The sequence below is a fragment of the Danio rerio genome, chromosome 5 (genome assembly GCF_052040795.2).
Source record: "Danio rerio strain M-AB ecotype USA chromosome 5, GRCz13ab, whole genome shotgun sequence".
Taxonomy (NCBI): domain Eukaryota; kingdom Metazoa; phylum Chordata; class Actinopteri; order Cypriniformes; family Danionidae; genus Danio; species Danio rerio.
In genome coordinates, this window is record NC_141025.1 from 21,447,837 (window position 1) to 21,466,864 (window position 19,028).

The 19,028-nt window shown below is 34.7% G+C and overlaps 2 protein-coding genes and 1 long non-coding RNA gene across 4 annotated transcripts in view; 2 read left to right on the plus strand and 1 right to left on the minus strand.

Moving 5' to 3' along the window:
- The window catches only part of sgsm1a (small G protein signaling modulator 1a), a 766,057-nt gene that overhangs the window by 495,014 nt on the left and 252,015 nt on the right, over positions 1-19,028 (plus strand). The gene's annotated exons all lie outside the window — the stretch shown is intronic.
- Positions 1-19,028, plus strand: part of coro1ca (coronin, actin binding protein, 1Ca) — a 105,754-nt gene that overhangs the window by 86,105 nt on the left and 621 nt on the right. Inside the window, exons 6-11 of one of the 2 annotated variants that reach the window (XR_015489943.1) lie at positions 2,705-2,824; positions 2,933-3,037; positions 7,368-7,513; positions 10,448-10,505; positions 11,107-11,349; positions 15,740-18,980. Coding sequence is in view for 1 of the 2 variants with exons in the window: in NM_201295.1 (NP_958452.1) it covers positions 2,705-2,824; positions 2,933-3,037; positions 7,368-7,513; positions 10,448-10,505; positions 11,107-11,349; positions 15,740-15,859 (792 nt within the window). In the remaining variant the exon portion in view is untranslated. 2 annotated transcript variants of the gene reach the window in all.
- Positions 833-7,104, minus strand: LOC147843933 (uncharacterized). Its single transcript, XR_015491102.1, has 3 exons — positions 7,012-7,104; positions 4,190-4,719; positions 833-3,121 (listed from the first exon to the last, which is right to left on the minus strand). It is a non-coding gene; the product is annotated as an uncharacterized LOC147843933 (long non-coding RNA).

Genomic DNA, 19,028 nt, shown 5'->3' on the forward strand with positions numbered 1-19,028 from the left:
CAGTGAGATTTTCTAAAAAGATTTTCTGACATTTTACTGTGTTTAAAGACGTATTTTAGTATCTCTAGTATCTGTACATGTACTGTATGAATCCATTTGTTTTATTTTTTATAAAATGATTAAAGGTGTTAAGTAAAAGAACTACTGTATGTGCACAATTATAAAAATTAAATTAAGTTCCAAGTTTACTTCCTTTAAAAAAAATAAATAAATTTAACTTGTCGCTTTTTGTCTTACTCACCCTCATATAATGTGATTTACTGTATTATGACCAACCATCCTAATCAGACTCCTCCATCATAAACTTCATCATCTGAATCTTGATCTATATGAAATAGTCCATTATAATATAGTTTAGGGCACTGACGTTACCCGGATTGAGCTGATTGAGTAGAGTACGAGCATTTAAGTGAGCAGCGTTTTTAGATTTGTGCTGCACCTTCTCACAATAACATTGTATTCAAATAAAACAACTTCCGTAGTTTAAAACGGATGGGGATAACTTGCATTAAAGGGATAGTTCACCCAAACATGAAAATTCTGTAATCATTTACTCACCCTTGAATTGTTCCAAACCTGTTTGAGTTTCTTTCCTCCGTTGAGCACAAAGGAATTTATATTTTGAAGAAAGCTGGAAACCTGTAACCACTAACTTCCATAGTATATAAAAAATAATAATAATATGGAAGTCAATGGTTACAGGTTTCCAAAAATATCTTCCTATATGTTCAGCAGAAGAAAGAAACTAAACTTGGTTTGGAACGATTCAGGTTTAAGTAAATGATTACATTTACTTAAGTTTTTATTCAGTTTTTTTTCCTTTTTTTGTATTGAAATGTCTTTGTATGGTAAAAGCCAGAAAGCAATGGCCATGTTGTATTATTCTTTTAATTTTTATCTTTCACCTCCACCAGCTATTAGAAAAGCACTATGCTCCTATAAATCACTATTTTTCTTCACCAAACAAGTGATTTTTGATATTAGATATTATAGAAAGGATGTTACAGAATAACAATTCTGATTGTCCAGTATTAGTAGACTGTCTGCTTAATATCTGCTGATTCTGCTTCTTCAACAGACATTTAACTGACTATAAGAAACTTGTCAAGTACATGTCAACTTACTCTAACCCTAACCCCAACCTAACAGTCTACTGATAATCTAATGAGAATTAGTTGGCATGTAGATGCAGTGTAACTTAAATTTAACAAACGGACATCAAAATAAAGTGTGACCTAACAATTTAATAAAATCAAACCTTTTGTCAATCAAACTGACATTTAAGCAATTTTTGGACGCCACAGTGTAACATCCAAAACCTTTCACAATCCTGGTATTATCATAAACGACAAATATCCCACTTCACTACACTATAAAATATGTCTGTTAATTAACAGTTCCTGTTTTTTCTGCTTCACAAGTGGTTTCTGTTTATTTACGGGTGTGAATTTTATTATGGGAGCTTAATCTCTGCTTTGTCGACTTTTGATGTTAAAAAATCAACTCTACAGTTTAACAAAGTGAGTTTATTGACATTTTAGTAGTTTGAAATAATATAATGCATAATAAGTAATATATAGAGAAATAAGTCTGTAAAATTAATAAAGCATATACTGGCATTTTATTACAAGGTTTTTGTACTGTAATATACAACAACAAACAGACAATATATCACTTTAAACTGTTAAGAATGTTATTAAAAGTCCGTTTTTATTTTTATCTTTTGGAGGTTAAAAGTTGTTGAAAAAAAGATCAAGATTCCATTATTCCATAATATAATAGCTGGAATTTAAACTATTAAATAAACAAAGGAAAATAACAAAAATAAAAACATGAATAACAAAATATCAGAACTTTGCACATTTATGGATCTATTTTGTGTAGTTGAACTTTCCTGTCAATATACAGGATGTCTGCGGGGTCTTAAATGTTTTAAATTGCAAAAACAAAATTTTTGACCATTAAACAGTCTTAAATTTACCAAAATATTTTGTAGGTCTTAAATAATTTTAGACTGGTCTTAATTTCTCTGTGTCTAAGTAAAGCTACCCAATAGGGCTAAGACCCAATCACCAATAATCCATTTTAAACATGTTTAATATACATACGGTTTTTATTACAAAGAGAGTCAATTCACAACAGCTGTTAGACATTTTTAGAAAAAAATTCTTCAACTTAAATTCCCTAATCAGGAAAAGACAACTAAAGCAACACATCCCTTTACATCAGGGATGTCAAACTCAATTCCTGGAGGGCTGTAGCCCTGCACAGTTAAGTTCCAACCCTGCTCCAACACACTTGCCTGTAATTTCAAACAAGCCTAAAGCACTCAATTAGTTCAATCGGGTGTGTTCAATATGGGGTTGGAACTTAACTGTGCAGGGCTGCTGCCCTCCAGGAATTGAGTTTGACATCTCTGCTTTACATGATCTTCCGTTAATACAAATACTATTTACAGAAGTAACCGTGCCATTAGAAAAAATCCTTAATGTTAAGCCCTCTACAAGTCTAAAATTTCAATCATAGTTATTTCAAAAGGGTCTTAAAATTGACTTGAAAAGCCTGCAGAAACCCTGATACAGTATAATAGCTTCCTAGTAGCTGACATGTTTCTCTCAGTTGAGGTGCTCTAAAGTGATTTGGACAGTCAGTTTTGGGTTAATGTGAGCATTGTTTTGATGCATTCTGTGTGTGTTTCTTACAGGAGAAGGACAAGGCCCATGAGGGAGCGAGACCCATGAGAGCCATTTTTCTGTCTGATGGCAAAGTGTTCACCACTGGCTTCAGCCGCATGAGTGAGAGACAACTCGCCCTCTGGGACCCGGTGAGTTACCACGTCTGTTCTTTTTTCGATTAAGCTTTCTGAATGAAGGTGCAGTTTCTGAGATTGGCTTGTTAAATTGATCATGTGTTTGCTTTATTTGTGTTTCAGGAGAACATTGATGAGCCTGTTGCTGTCCACGAGATGGACACCAGTAACGGAGTCCTCCTGCCCTTTTATGATCCCGATACTAATGTGGTCTACCTGTGTGGAAAGGTAAGCACAACACACACAGTTACTATTCCAAAGTTTTGACTGAGGTATGATTTCTTTCATTGGGCAAGGATATTTTATATAGACCTTTTTCATGGCTGCTGCATGGAGGGCACCATAGCGACTAGCGTCTTCCGGTAGAATGCTAAAAACTTCCGTTTACAGCGTGTACAACTGGTAACTTGCGCTCCGAAAATGGGTTTTAATAACGTTTTTAATGGATATTAGAGTGTTTTTGTGACACACAACTTAGAAATGTGTCTGTTAAAGCCGTTATAATCTGTCACATGTGGTTCAAGCTCGTCAGAAATACGAGAAAAACGTTCTCCTAGTTCACGTGTCTGCCGTCAGAAATACAGTGTGTTTGTTCGTTCCCGGCCTGTCAGCTGTTAGCTCAGCGGCTCTTTAACACACACACACACACACAGACACACACACACACACACACACACACACACACACACACACACACACACACACACACACACACACAGAGAGAGAGAGAGAGCAAACCAAAGTTCTGGCATGAAACTTAACTGGTATGAAAGTCGTGCAATTTTCAAAAATGACCAATAAAAGTCTGTTATTGATCCTCTGCTGGCTGATTTGCTGTTCATTCTAATCACGAGCCGTTTGTATTTTATTTCGTGTGTTGTTTTTACCACGGTTTGTGTTTTTCTGTCATTTCGAAATGACACTAGCCTTTATTTTCACTTTGTCACAGTTATTAAATCAGTGTGTCAGTGGCACAGTACAGGCTACGTGTGTGTCAAACATTTTGGTGAATTACATTTGTTTGGGCTGGTTATATATTTGAAATAAAGAGAAAATGTTGACTTTAGCGATGACAAGGCTTCATTTAAACTGCAGAAGATGCTGTCTGACAACGAGGGGAAAATGCCTCATAGCAGCTGTTTTCCATCCTATTAGATCGCATTTCTTTAAATGATCAGTCCAGGAGATGGTGCTGATGGACAACAGTATTAGTTTGAAGAGGATAAAAGCAGGTAAAATAGATTAAAACTATCGTTTCAAAGCTGTCCAAATGTGACTGTTTACACGCATCAGCTGCCGACCGGAAGTTCTTCGCATTCTTCTTGCGCATACACACAAAGCATAATGGGTAATTTTGCGTTCCAAGAAAAAGGTCTATACAGTTTAAGTCAGAATCATTAAACCCTTTTAGTTTGTTTTTCCCCCAATTACTGTTAACGGAGAGCAGATTTATTCAACACATTTCTAAACATAATAGTTTTAAAAACTCCTCTCTAATAACTGATTTATTTTTTCTTTGCCATGATGACAGTAACGAATATTTGACTACATAATTTTCAAGACACTTCTATACAGCTTAAAGTGACATTTAAAGGCTTAACTAGGTTAATTACTATAATTAGGCAGGTAAAGGTAATTAGGCAAGTTATTGTATAACAGTGGTTTGTTCTGTAGACCAGTGGTTCTCAAAGTGTGGGTTGGGACCCCCCGAGGGGTCGCGGGATAATGAAGCGGGGTCGCCTGGTGATTTCCAAAAATCTATTTGTCTTTGTTAAACCATAAGAATCACCATGTCCTTAACCTACTGAAAAGAGAAAATAGTCGTTTATAGTTACTATATACTACTGCATTTAGTTACTATTGTAGCTTATAGTTACTAGTTCTATTGGATTATGACCCCTGGGGTAATTCTATTATAATAACAACACAGCAATAGAGCAATTAGATGCAGCAGATTGATTTTATAACTCCAGGTTAAACTTTCTGGCACATTTACAGCACTGACATACATTAAAGGAAATTCAATGAAGAATAGACTTGGGTCTATTGGTGTGTGTGCACCATTGCATGCAAGGTTTCGGTATTTATGACCACCTCAGAAGATATTGGAGGTCGCGAGTCACTGGCATTGTTATTTTGGGGGTCACGGGCTGAAAAGTTTGTGAACCCTTGTTTTTTATTTATTTATTAAAAACTGCTTTTATTCTAGCTGAAATAAAACAAATAAGACTTTCTCCAGAAGAAAAAATATCATCAGACATGCTGTGAAAATGTCCTTGCTCTGTTAAACATCATTTGTGAAATATTTAAAAAAGAAAAACAAATTCAAAGAGGGTTTATTAATTGTGATTTCAACTGTATGCCTTAAGTGACAGTAAAGAAAGTTATAATGTTTTAGATTATATTTATTTCTGTTGAGCGGGTCAACACTAGAAAAGTGGTCATGAAATAAATGAGCTGTTTTCAATGATAATTTTCACTAATGCTTATTGAGCATGTTACTTAGATTTGTGAAGGATCATGTGACACTTAAAGGCAGGGTGTGAATTACAGGGGAGCTAGGGAGAGGGGTCTGGATGCAGATCTGGTGCAGTGCAATCTGAGCTGCATCCAATGCTTTTTAATAGGCTTGCGGTTTCAGTATTGTGTTATGTGTAAAAGTGCAAAAATATTATGAAATTCATGCATGACGGCGATTTTCACGTCACTTTTAAAAAAATGACTACACATGCTATTCTTGTCGTGAGCATCAAGTTGTAGGAGCAAAGTCCAGTCATGTCAAAGACAGCCAGATGCTTTCATATGGACACTGCTTATTCAATTTCCGAGATAAATTATGTCCCGTTGTGTTTCATTTTATTAGCTTCATACAGTAGGCCAATACATTGTTCTTTTGACATTGCTGTCTTTCACATAAGATGTTAAACTGAGGTCCTGACTCTCGGTGGCCGTTAAAAATCTCAGAATGTCCTTCGAAAAAGAGAAGGGGTTTAACCCTGGCATCCTGTCCAAATCTGCCCAATGGCCTGTGTCTATCATGGCCTCCTAAACATCCCCACACCATAATTGGCTTCATAATATGTCTCCTCTCCACCAATCAGCTGGTGTGTGGTGTGCGATCTGGCGCAATATTGTCATCCAGGTGGATGCTGCACACTGGTGGTGGATGAGGAGATTCCCCCAATGTGTAAAGTGCTTTGAGTGCCCAGAAAAGCGATATATGTGTAAGGAATTACTATTAAACGGGAAACATGTTGGACAATTAAATTGAAAGCAGGTAAACTTGACAAAATGGAACCCCTTTCAATAGCGATTTTTTTTTTTTTTTTTTTTTTTTTCATTTTCGAATTTGCAATTGTTTTACCGGAATGAAAAGGGAGATCCCATGACATTCTATAGTACTTTTTAAAATAAAAAGGCAAATGCTGCCCTTAATGTCATCATCTTGAACTTATAGATCGAATAGAAAAATTATGATGGGGTTATTAATTTTGATGTTAAGTGAAAAATATCGGTGTTTGTTAAATTGATATGAATTGTCTCACAGAAGCACTGCAGGTAGAATTAGACAATGATGTTCTGTTGTTTGGGCTGCTGTTGTTTGTGCAAGTAAAAAAAATCTTTCAAAAGATATTTTCAAGAGTCAAAGAAAGTTATTGATGGAAAAACAAACGCTTTTTAACCGAAACTGTTGTGGTGTTTTCTTCATTTAGCCTGCTTTGTAATACTAGTTACAGTTATATAAATATTTGTTTTATATTTATAGATTTTTTTTTTGTTTAAACATTGCTGTTTAAGGACACAGATGCTGTGTGTTTTATAGCCTATATGTGGCAAGGGACTCTCAAGATCAAAGCGACACACAAAGGTCCTGTGAAATTAAAATAAAAAATGTATGATGTTAGTTTCAGTCTTTTAGTTTTTAGGATATCAATTAGCTAGTGTGCTCCAAAACAGTGACAACATTCACGTTTACAAGATATTAACTGATCCAAAGCTTGCAGTTTATCAATTTTGCCTAAATCAAACAACTTTTTTTTTTTTTTTTTACTTTTTTACTTTACTAAGTTTTTTGACCAATCAAATGCTCTCTAGTATCTGACATGTCCCGCCCCTTCTTTTCATTTGCTTTTCATTTGATGTGCTTGATTTCAACCACTCTCACTGGCAGAGCTGTGATAAAACAAACAAATGCTATTGGCTGTTTTTTTAAAGGGCTTTCCTAATTTTTCAGTTGAGATTGTCAAACATTGAATAGAAAATGCACATTTCCAAGCCTTTCAAAGGACCCTTAAGTCTAAAGTCATTAAGTGATTAAAACGTCAAAATTGAAAACGGTTATTTTATATCTTAATAATTTACAATATTAAGTTTGTGCTGTATTATTGAGCTTATTAAATGCATCATTGGTGAGCATTAAAGACTATTCTTGTAAGCCCATTAAAATATCAGACTGACCCCAAACTGTTAAACTTGAATATTTTTTTTCAGACAGTGTGTTGTGGTAGTTGGATTAGTTATTTAGTCTCTGATTCTGTTTTTTTCTCTTCTCTAACAGGGTGACAGCAGTATTCGTTACTTTGAGATCACAGATGAAGCTCCGTTTGTCCATTACCTCAACACCTTTACCACTAAGGAGCCTCAGAGGGGCATGGGGTACATGCCTAAGAGAGGTCTGGATGTCAACAAGTGCGAGATCGCAAGGTAACTTTGATTACTACACAATATGTATTTATGCACGTATGAGAAACATGTCTAGAATCAGAATTCAGCTTAAAACTATCTTTATAAAAAGAATTTCAATTAGTTTTATTGATGTACTGTACTTACTAAGATACAAGTCATGTTTATTTATCATGTGAAATGTGCTGCGGCTTATGGACTGTACAGATGTCACCACTTCAATATGTTGCCTCTGCTGCCGTGCTTGCTGTCGCCACAACAGTATTAAGTGCGCCCGCAGCTTCTGACCGCTGGGTGGCGCTTTAACCAAAGATTTCAGCTTTGCCTTTTCACAATACTAGATAGGATGGTAGTGTATGTGTACAGTACCTTATGTGATGTGATGCATTTAATTAAAATCTAATTTTGTTTGGTTGTTTTGGTTTTCTTAGTAATAAACATGCTTTTACACTATAATGTGTATTTTAGTAATGTAATGTAATGGGGGAGGGGTGTCTCCAAACCACCACCAGTGTGCAGTATCCACTTGGATGATGCTATGGCAGCCACAGGACAACATAGCCAGTGTGCTCACCACACACCAGCTATTGGTGGAATGGAGAGACAGTGATAGAGCCAATTCAGTGGATGGGGATGATTGGGAGGCCATGTTCTTAAGGGCCGATAGAGGGAATTTGGCCTGGACACCGGGGTTACACCCTACTCTTTTACAAGAAGTACCATGGGATTTATAATGACCACAGAGAGTCAGTACCTCTGTTTAACGTCTTATTCTAAAGACAGCACCTACTAAGTGTATAGTGTCCCCTTCACTTTTTACTGGGGCATTAGGAGTCACACAGACCGCAGGTTGAGCACCCCCTGCTGACTTCTCTAACACCACTTCCAACAGCAACCTAGCTTTCCCAATGGGTCTCCCATTCAGGTACTGACCAGGCTCAGCCTGCTTAGCTTCATTGAGTAACCAGTCTTGGGCTGCAGGGTGATATGGCTGTGGCATATTTTGATTCCTGCCAAAAGATATTAAATATATAAATTAATACATTTATTTAGGCTTGCTATTTATAAATAAAATTTCTTTAATTTCTTTAAAAAATTTTAAATACTGGCACTGTAATTTCTGTGTTTTAAAATAATATATTTACTTCCACTATCTTTTTTGAATACTAGCAAGTGAACGTAAAATATAGGTTTTGTTTTTTGTTGTTGGGCTAAGGACATTTCTGGAATGACGTGTACACCGATTCAACCCCTCCATGTTTATTCTTTTTCTCTCAGCAGTGCATTTTAAGCTATAATAATAATCAGGCAATGTGGGTTTTCTCTAATATTAATGACAATGACCAACTGAAACGAAAAAAAAAGTTATATCTTTTTAAAAATTATTTAGGGTGAAATGACCTAGATGTTTCTTAATGAAATTAGCATGCTCAGTTTTTTCATTCTTTTTATATGTTCTGTTTTCATTTAAAGGCATGGTTCATCCCAAAAATTTCCTACAAACAACTCATGAAATTAGCTCATCCCAAAACTTTCCTTCCTTCAAACAATTTCCTCAAACTCAAGTGGTTTTAAACTTATGGAATCATTTCTTTTTTTTAATTAATAACAAGATATACTGAGGAATTTTCAAAAGAAAAAGCAGCCATTGACATCCATAGTAGGGAAAAAAAAAAAAGATATTATGGATTTCAATGGCTGCTTTTTCCCAGTGTTCGTCAAAATACTTTGTGTTTAACAGAAGATAGAAACCTAAACTTGTTTGGAACAAGTGGATGACCCCTCATGATTGTGTAGCGCTTTGGGTGTATGAGCATACATGGTAAATGCGCTATATACAGTGCTCAGCATATATGACTACACCCCTCATAAATCTACATTTTAAATTCATATTTTTGATAGGAAGCGATACAATATTATATTTGTCCAAATACATTAGATTAGTCAGTACTGAAGCCAAATCTGGAGCTAATCTAATCAAACTTAAAATACAATAATGGTCCTAAAACTAGTACACCCATATTTATGTTATAGAAAGATATTAAAGACACATTTTAAAAAGATGAATAATCAAGAGAAGTGGAAAAAAATTAAATTTTGTAGAAAGTTTTTTTTTTTGCAATATTTTGCTTATATTTAATTGTATTATCCTTCAATTTCTTTACATGTTTGGTGACTAAACTATTATTTTAATAAATATATCTGTTTAATAAATCTGTTTTGTTTAAATGCACCAAGATGCATTGTCTATATTCACTGAGAAAAGGAAATTTCTCAAAATATTAATTTTTAAAATAGGGTTTACTCTATGCTGAGCGTTGCAAATACGCATTACATTTTCAATGTAAAGTTATAAAAGGGAAGATAGTCTGAGGTTTCAGATGTCACAAACAGCCTATGATAAATACGCCACACAATAAGTGGTCTTCTGATTGGATGAATCATAAGCTGCCATATTTACAACCAACATTTATCATAATCAACCAAACAATTTATTTATTTTGGCAGAGACTGCTTTAAAAAATGCTGGCATTTTCAATTAACTCTAGTCTGTTATTGTGGTGACATTAGTGTAACGTTTTCACATCCCTAAACATGACGCTGTTGAAAAAAAAGCTTGCTTTACATGTTCGTCATATGACATCTGCGTGGCTCGCTCTTGGTCAATAAAGCTGTCGTGAGTTTTGTCTGTGTAGACTACCCAATAGAGGGCAGCACTAGACCTGATTGACTAAGGCCTCCTGAATCCTTGATTTAAGAGAATGTTGCATGATTAGAGATTCAGTTTTAGGGTTCTCCAACACTCATGCAGGATAGTTTGGTGTGATATTTTTATACATTGTTGTTTTTTCTCTATGTTTCCATTGTGTCTTAACCTGCCGAATGATTCCTAAACTAACATCTGCTTGTTCTAATAGACTTGTATGCTTGTGTGTGTGTGTGTTGTGTTCTCAGGTTTTACAAACTGCATGAGAGAAAGTGTGAGCCTATCATCATGACCGTGCCAAGAAAAGTGAGCCTTTTGATTGGTTTTATCATTTATCTTGAGTACAGCAGCCTGAGGGTTGGTCTGTGGATTCACAGCCACAACATCCTCTTACTTTTGGCTTTTGTTTACTGGCATCATTCAAGATCTGTTCGATTAGTCAACCAGACCATTTTGAAACTCGATCTGGTTGGTTTACACTGGGTTTGGTTTATTCAGTGCTACTCCTCCACCGCTGGTCTCACATCATAATATTTGATCTTAAAGCGTAGTTGAAGTCCACGTGGAATCAACATTTTAAATATTAATTTTACTTACACGCATTATTATTATTAGGTGACATTTTTTGGTTGATCTATATATGTTTTTATATGTTATTAAATGGATCTTATTCTAAATATGCCTGACAAAGTATTTTGGAGTGCTATTGTTACACCCAGTAAAATTTTTGTGGTAACGCATGGTAAAAAATTGTTATCATTTTCCTAACATAGAGAAAAAAAGCATGATCTAAATCTAACAAGTATTACACTTTTATTGTTATGATGTTTGTACTCGACATCTGCATCTGTGCATCTTGCATGATCCTCTAAATCTTCTCAACTAATTCCGTTCTTTCTTGCATCAGTCGGACTTGTTCCAGGATGATCTTTACCCAGACACGGCAGGTCCTGATGCCCCTCTGGAGGCTGAGGAATGGTTTGAAGGGAAGAATGGAGACCCGGTCCTGATATCCCTGAAGCACGGATACATCCCAGGGAAGAACCGCGACCTCAAAGTAGTCAAGAAGAACATCCTAGACAACAAGATGAGCAAGAACACGGAGAACACCACTCCTGCCCACAAGACTGCCACCTCCACACCATCTATTGTGAGTTCAGTATTACTAGTCTTTTTATATGCACTTTTTCAACACTGACTCATTGTGAATATGTACCCCCGTATACATTTCTGGAGAGCAGAAATTTTGTAGGCAGAGGTACGCATAGCTGCATTTCAACAAACGCTATGGGACAGTATGGCATCGCTGACAGCTTCTGTTTGTTTTCACGCTACCAGCTGACAGCTTACCTCCATATGGACGGCTTTTCCGCTGTTATCAGTTTGCCCAGTGACTTTCAACGTACGTTGTGGACTTGAGATACAGAGCAAAGTTGACTGCGATGACAGGGTTAGAGTTCGGCAGAGAATGGTTCCAGAAAACAAGTAAAGCAAAAGACAAAAACTAAAAGAAACAAGTAAAAAACAGGGTAAAAATGTGGTAAAATCAGAAAACGTGGGGAAAAATCAGGCAGCTATTCCTTTTCTTTTGATTGCTTTTTAAAAACACTGTCCGTTGAGGTTACGGCAAAGTTATTACAGTTATAAAAAACGAAAACTAAAATTGAAAATCATTTTTTGTTAACTGAAGTAGAAAACTAGAACTAACTGAAACTGTATTGTGTACATAAAAAACTGAAACAAACTAAAATATTAGCAAAAAAAAGTCCTTCAGTATCATCTCTGAATCTCTATTCTAAATGAATTTAATACATACTGTAAGCCTTTTAGAAGTAGATCTATTTACTTCGCTCTGCAGGTGTTTGACCTGTACGGCACCTCACAGTCTGTAAACTTGCTGACATTGGCCAGATCATCTGGTTCTCCTCTAGTCAGTTCTCGCTGTTTTTCCCACGACAATACAAGTGAACATGACAGCAGCACGGCGACAGCAATAAATATGACACGAGCAGAGACTTAAAAGTATTCATTTAACACATTTGTGCCCAATACTGGGTTCTATTTCTGTATTAATGATCCTGATCTCGAACGAATCATTCTTTGAGCCGGATCTTCTAAGTAAACCAGTTGAACTAGTTCGCCAAATTGAACTGAATCATTTGAATCGATTAGCGTAAGCACTCTGATCTACAAACTACTTACTATTTAACAGGCCTGATACCCCATCTGACTCGAAATAAAACAATTTGGTTATTCTGACTGAAATTATGATTGCTGACTACATATCATGTATGTTTAGTTCAAACATAGGAGGATTGTCACAAAAAATCTGGTTTGCGTTAAAGATCTGAACTTCTTATCACTACTGTGTGTCCAACCAAAGAAGCAGCCTTGCACACATATTTTTCTTAGGGCTGCTATCTTGTGGGCTGTTGTATTTGATTTTAAGGATGGGTAGATATTAGTAGCAGATGGTAGTGGTCATGTGTCCTCTGAATAAATCTGTAAAAATTTTATCTTTGGTTATGATTTTATTATTCAATATTTATTCTGATGATTTTCAAACCTGCACTTAACAAATATCCTTATTTAGAAAAAACTAAACCTAAAATTAATAAAAAACTTAACTAAAACAAAGCAATTTCAAAATATAGAAACTAATAAAAACCCAGTAAATCTACCTCCTAAAACAAATTAAAACTGACTGAAATTGAAAACAAAAAGTCAAAACGAAATAAAAACTAAAACAAATGAAAAATTTAAAATAATTTTAACATTGGTTTAGGGTAGGGGTGATCCGGTCAATTGCTGCTTTTGAAAACACTGTTGGTTGGGTTTAGGAAAGGGGGTGAGTGGAGGGATCGATTGCTCGGTCGGATAGTTAGTCAGTCAGTCGACAGCGGCCTCTGGTGGATTTACACATGAACATCAGGTGCGAATAGCACTCGCATAAGGAATTTGAGATCTCAACGTGTACACAGCAGCATGTGGATTCACAAAAACCGCAAAAAAATGTACCTCCTGGGACGTATTTCCTACTCCCCAGAAATGTTTACAGGAGTACACATCCATAATGAGCCTGGGTTGCACTTTTTCTGCAAACTGTATTCTTTTATTACCAAGTTCTACACAATCTCCATTGTCTGCATGATATGTCTTCATAATTGTAATCCATCAGTCTCAGTTTGGGATCAGTAAGATTTTCGGGTAACTTTTGTTGCATGTGTAGTAATTACAATTAATTATATATAATTACTGTATATTCTACTTACACTAAACCTAAACCACATTCTATAACCATAAGTGCATGTGATCAATTACTGTTTTTCCATAGTTAAATGAATAGCTAGACTGTAACAAGGACACCTTAAAATAAAATATGACAAGTTTTTGTAATGTTTAAAAAAAAAAAAAACATCAGAAGTACAGGTTAAACTATATGGTTGTGAAAGATTACAATTAAAATTGTATATTGTTTCTTGTTGAATATAGTTTAACATTTAAATACTTCCCATGATTTAAATCTGCGTTTATGCCTTTCTTAGTTTTCAGTGTCACCTGATTCTTCAGAAATCATTCCAATATGGTGCAATCTGCTGCTCAAGAAACCATTTACTATAATTAGAATGAGTTTTTTGAGGCCATCTTATTTTAGAGTTAATATTAGAATTGAAGTTTTCACAAAACTATTAAGCAGGAAAAAAGTTTAACATTTATAAATTTTATTAATGATCAAGTGCCTATAATTCTTTATAACTGATTTCTAAAATATCATGTAGCACTGAAAATTGAAGTAATAATGGTGAAAATTCTGCTTTTTATGAGGAATGCATTAAATTTTATACTTCTGTTTTAAAACAAAATTACTGTAATAATATTTCACAGTTTTCAGTCGAATTATTGCTGTCTTAATGATCAGAATAGGCTTTTAAAAGATGTAAAAACTTACTTGTCTCTAACGTTTTGACCAGTAGTGCATAATGAACACAGATTTACACTGTTTCAGTTGCAGTTTTGACTCCCAATCAGATAAATTGTTGTATTGTTGAAGGCCAGCTTCTCTTTTTGGCTCATAAATGCTGTTTTGAAAGTTTTGAGGATGTTGTACAGCAGACCCAACCCAACCACATGACAGCAGCAGCCGCACATGTGTTTGCCCATTAAAGCAGCTCATGCTGTAATCACTGCCTGGAGTCAGAGCTCTGCCCTGAACACACTCCACTGTTATAATCACACCTTTACACTTCCCTACAATTCTCAGACTTAATTATTTGCACATGTAGCATTGCGATCGCTAACTAAAAAAAGGTTTGTGCATTGAAAGAAAGCTAAAATAAAATCTAAATTGTACATAAAACCATTAAACTTGGAAAAACTTCAAAGTGAAAATTGGAAGTATTGCCTTGCCAAATAAATACTAAAATGGCTAAAACTAATTAGTAAATAATAAAACAGAGTCTTTGGATTAGCTGATTTCATTAAGTATGAGTTTTGTCTTGACAATTGTCAATGTAAAAAGCCCACTCAAGGGGAGGAGCTAACTAATAGGCAGATTATTTCACCTGTGAGAGGGTGGATGTGTGTCTGTGGGCGGGGCCTGTGGTTTGAACACACTGTGGACACAATTCTGTTTAAAAGCAGTAGCCATGTGAAATTTCTGGCTGATACAGAGAATTTATAGGAATTTTTTTGAGCTTGAGTATAAAAGTAAATTGCAAATACTGTGAACACCCGGGTTTAATTTTAAACTTCAACTGCAGAAAGCAAAGTAAATAGATTATTCTATAACTTTTTTTCAATAAAATTTATTATTTTTCTTTTTCTGTGGAAAAACTACCACATTCCCAGTTTCAGTGAATCAAGTTGCAGAAATAATTCAGAGTTTATTGACTGATGGTTTATTTGATTTGATTTTAAACTTTAGAATTAATCAGCCAATACAAACATGTGCATCATTAATTTTTCCCTTTATATAAAAAATGTTTGATGGGTTAAATAAACCAAAATTTAAATTCGCCATCCGAGTTAGTTTGCAATTCCAGTCCTTTCAATTTTTTATATTTTAATGAGATTTTAAATGATTTTAAAGAACATAATTGGGAGAACTAGGTGGTTGTAATTAGGCTAAAATCACGATTTTCTTTTTTTTTTGCTTAAAATCGAGATTGTGATTTTTCTCATGATTCTTTAGATGTTATACAAAAGTTTATATGAGTAGTCTATTATTATTGTGCATATGGTAAAACAACAATAATGATATTAGGTCTGTGTGTACGTCTACTGTTGGATCAAATGGAATGGAATGACTAAATATAACCTGGTTGTTAATAATATATATATATATATATATATATATATATATATATATATATATATATATATATATATATATATATATATATATATATATATATATATATATATATATATATATATATATATATATATTTTCTCTCTCTCATTCTCTCTCTCTCTCTCTTCTTTCAGAGACGATTGCATTAAACATTTATCTTTTCATTGTTTTTCCCATTTCTCAACAGAAAAGCGAAGCTAAGCTGGAGGAGGTTTTGAAAGAAATCAAATCTCTCCGAGAGCTGGTCAGCAGTCAGGAAAAGAGAATCGGCAAGCTGGAGGAGCAGTTGTCTAAAATGGACATCTAAAGGACCCTGCAGACCCCTCCCCCTTCTCTTCAGGATTTTCCATTGGCCAGGTGGGCGGGACCCGTCACTGCCAATCACCATGACAGCGTTCCGTCTGAAACCTGCCTCGCAAAGACTCCAAACAACATTCCAAAAATCACCAATTCCTTTCGCAAATCCCCTTTTCCACCTCAGAGCCATTTGGAAAACTAGAAACGCCTTCCGTTTCGCTCCAAAAGTTCACCCGTTTCGCTTCTTACTCCAAATCTTTCCGCAAACCTTGTGTTTTATCTGGTATCCTTGAACAGTCTTAAGCTTGTTTTCTTATTAAAAAATTGTGACCAAAACGTTTCGCAGTTATATGAACTTGATGAGCTCAAAGTTTGAAGTAGCCCATCAGTATTGCAGTTTCCCTCTCGCCCTTCTGAGTTGCCAAATTTATAGAGGATTTTGCCACCTCCCTGACAGTATTTGACCAGCTTTTTTATGTTGTACTGATAAGGGACAAAGCAATATGCAAGGAGGGGAAATCACTGGATTTTGTTTTCAAATGTTATAGCTGTCTTTCTAGAGAATAAAAATAAAGATTTTAATCAAGCCGGCAAACATGTAGAGTGGAAAACGTTTACAAAACTGTACTGGAAAATCATACAAATGTCTCACTGTGCATGAACCCACGTTTAAAGATATTAATAGGCCAAATAATTTAAAGTAATTCTAGTTTAAAGCCAATGTGTGCTTTTCCTACAGCCTCAGACATTTGCTGGCAAAAAAGAGTCAGCTTTTCCCCTACTAATCCATATTGACACATCTGCACTTTTCTTCTGTTTCTTGAATGAATCCAGAAACCTTCAGGTCTCACCACATACCTCTAAAATGTTTTTAGTTTCTCATAAGCTCAGAGTAACAAAAAAAAGCCCATATTTATTCTAAAATAGTAGCTTTTTCCAGCTTGATGGCGCTTTTACTCTGACTTTGTTCCAGTCAGATGTCTTTCAGATCTAAAAATGCTGTTTACTTTGCTTTCTCACCCATTCCTCCAAAATCTTGTGCCGTCTTCAACATCCAAACATGCAAACATTTGCATCATAGACCATGACTAAAAGCAAAGTAGTGAGTCACGATGATCGACTTCCTTCCTAATAGGCCTTTTTATGTCTACCGTGCTCTCCTAGCCAAGCAGAACCAATTCTCTCAAGCGGAGCTCATGTTGATGCTTATACAGCTGAGTGCCATGCGTTTGAGGTGAAGAAGCCTGGCTTTTTTATTGTTTTGTTTGGTTGTGTTATTGTTCTTGCCAAGAAGAGAGGAAACTGTGATTCTGTTGATCAGATTGCTTTGGCTACATTCTTTCATCAGAACGTTCTCATTTTGTGGTTTTCATGTTCGACGCTTCTACTTGTCTCGTTTCTGTTTGCGTCACTGGCCCAGCGCCTCTTTCACAGGATTTGAAAAGCACCTTCTCTCCTCCCTTGCTTAAAGTCTATAAAGCAGCTTTCTAAAACACTCAGATGACCTAGATGTTTGTGTGAAGCAGTACTGCAAAAAATGTGTCTCTCACTTGGAGTTTGTGTCTTGTTTATAATTTAAGTATCGAACTATTCTTAAAACTCGAAGCAATTCTTTAACTAGTTAAAATGTTGATTTGTTTTCAGAAGTAACAAGTCAAAATTAAATTAGTTTTGACTTTAAATAAAGCAAAATAATCTTGTTTTGGTCTAAAAATAGGATTTTGTTCAACAGCAGATTATTTAGCCTATTTTAAGGAAAAACTCACTTCATTTTGACTTATTAAAAAAAAAAAAAAAAAAAAAAACATGAAGCCTTTTCTGGACAAGTTAAACTGTTGATTTGTTTTCAGAAAAAATAAGTCAAAATGAATTAAGTTTTAACTTTTAAAAAAGTGAAATAATCTTGCCAGTGGGGGGTAGCTAAAATAATCAGGTTTAGGTCTAAAAATAAAATTAATTTAATGACATTAATTTATTTAGCTTGTTTTAAGGAAAAACTCATTTCATTTTGACTTGTTTTATTTGAAAACATGAAGCCTTTGTTGACAATGTAAATGTTGATTTGATTTCAGATATGATACAGTTAGTCGAAATTAAATGAGTTTTTAACTTAAAAAAAAAAGAAAAAGCTAAGTCTTTCCAGTGGGAATAGCTAAAATAATCTCGTCTTTGTTCTAAATTTAAATTAATTTGTTCAACGGCAGATTATTTAGCTCGTCTTAATGAAAAACTCACTTTATTTTGATTTATTTCTAAAAAAACAAAAAAACAAAACAAAACATGAAGTGTAATTTGACCATAAAAATGTTGATTTGTTTTCAGAAATAATAAGTCAAAATTATGTGAATTTTAACTTTTAAAAAAGCAAAATAATCTTGCCAGTGGGGCTAACAGATAATCTTGTTTTTGTTCTGAAATGAGATTCATTTGTTCAACGGCAGATTATTTAGCTTGTTTTAAGGAAAAACTTACTTCATTTTTACTTATTTCAGAAAACAAAACATGAAGTGTTTTCTTGACAAGTTAAAATATTGATTTGTTTTTGGAAATAATAAGTGAGTTTTAACTTTTAAAAAAGTGACATCTTTGCCAGTGGGGGTGGCTAAAATAATCTTAAATTTGGTCTGAAATAAGATGATTTTGCTTACCTCATCTGCAGATTATTTAGCTTGTTTTAAGGAAAAACTCATCATGGTATGAGATATTATATCTGACAAAACAAACTGTATTTTTTAAAAGATATTAATTGACCAAATATTGTAAAGCTGTTTTAGTTTAAAGCCAATATGTGCTTTTCTTACAGCCTCAAACACTTGCTAGCAACAAATGAGTCACTTTTTCCCCTTACTAATTCATTGACACATCTGCACTTTTTTTTAAATGAATCCAGAAACCTACAGGTCTCACCGCATACCTCTAAAATGTCTTTAGTTTCTCATCCTAATATAAGCTCAGAGCAACAACAAAAAAATTCCAAGGTATGTTCCAAAATTTTAGCTTTTGGTATTTTTACTTGTCTAGAAATGCTTCTAGATTTAAGAATTTGTAGATATTTTGACTAAAACAAGACAAAAGATTTAAGAAAGAAAAGCAGGGAAGGCTTCATCGACAGCAAAAACTCAATACCTCTCATTCTCTCTCTCTCTCTCTCTCTCTCTCTCTCTCTCTCTCTCTCTCTC